The sequence below is a fragment of the Myotis davidii genome, unplaced genomic scaffold, assembly GCF_000327345.1.
Source record: "Myotis davidii unplaced genomic scaffold, ASM32734v1 scaffold640, whole genome shotgun sequence".
Lineage (NCBI taxonomy): Eukaryota > Metazoa > Chordata > Mammalia > Chiroptera > Vespertilionidae > Myotis > Myotis davidii.
Genome location: NW_006292345.1, coordinates 231,852 through 232,228, shown reverse-complemented (window position 1 = coordinate 232,228; position 377 = coordinate 231,852). Strand labels below are relative to the sequence as shown.

The window sequence follows — 377 nt, the reverse complement described above, 5'->3', positions numbered from 1 at the left end:
TGCAGATGCTCTGGTCGAGCTGGGCCAGCTCGCGCTGCGAGCCCAGGCGCTTGAGCACCACGCGGCGGCGGCCACCCTCGCGGGGCTCGCCATACTGCGCGAAGTAGACGTTCTTCACGTTGAGGAAGTCCAGCAGGCGCAAGCGGCCCCACGCCTCGAATACTACTTGCCCGTTGAGGAAGCGTCGGCACCAGCTCGTGCCGAAGCACGCCGGGCACTTATTGAGCTGCAGGAAGCGCCGGTCGGTCAGTTCATTGCGCTGCCAGGAGGCGAGCAGCGACGGCGAGTGCAGCACCATCAGTACCAACAAGCTGCCCAGAGCCGCCAGCTTCAGCGAGCGGGACAAGCGGCCTAGCTTCGGGGGCACGCTGCACATG

General features: G+C 66.3%; 1 protein-coding gene across 1 annotated transcript in view; it reads right to left on the bottom strand.

The window, feature by feature from the left end:
* Window positions 1–376, bottom strand: part of LOC102762076 (chromosome unknown open reading frame, human C3orf58) — a 75,168-nt gene extending 74,792 nt beyond the window's left edge. The window contains exon 1 of the mRNA XM_006765876.2: window positions 4–376. Within this exon, the coding sequence (XP_006765939.1) occupies window positions 4–376 (373 nt within the window). The remainder of the gene's footprint in view (window positions 1–3) is intronic.
* Between the last annotated feature and the right edge of the window lies 1 nt (window position 377).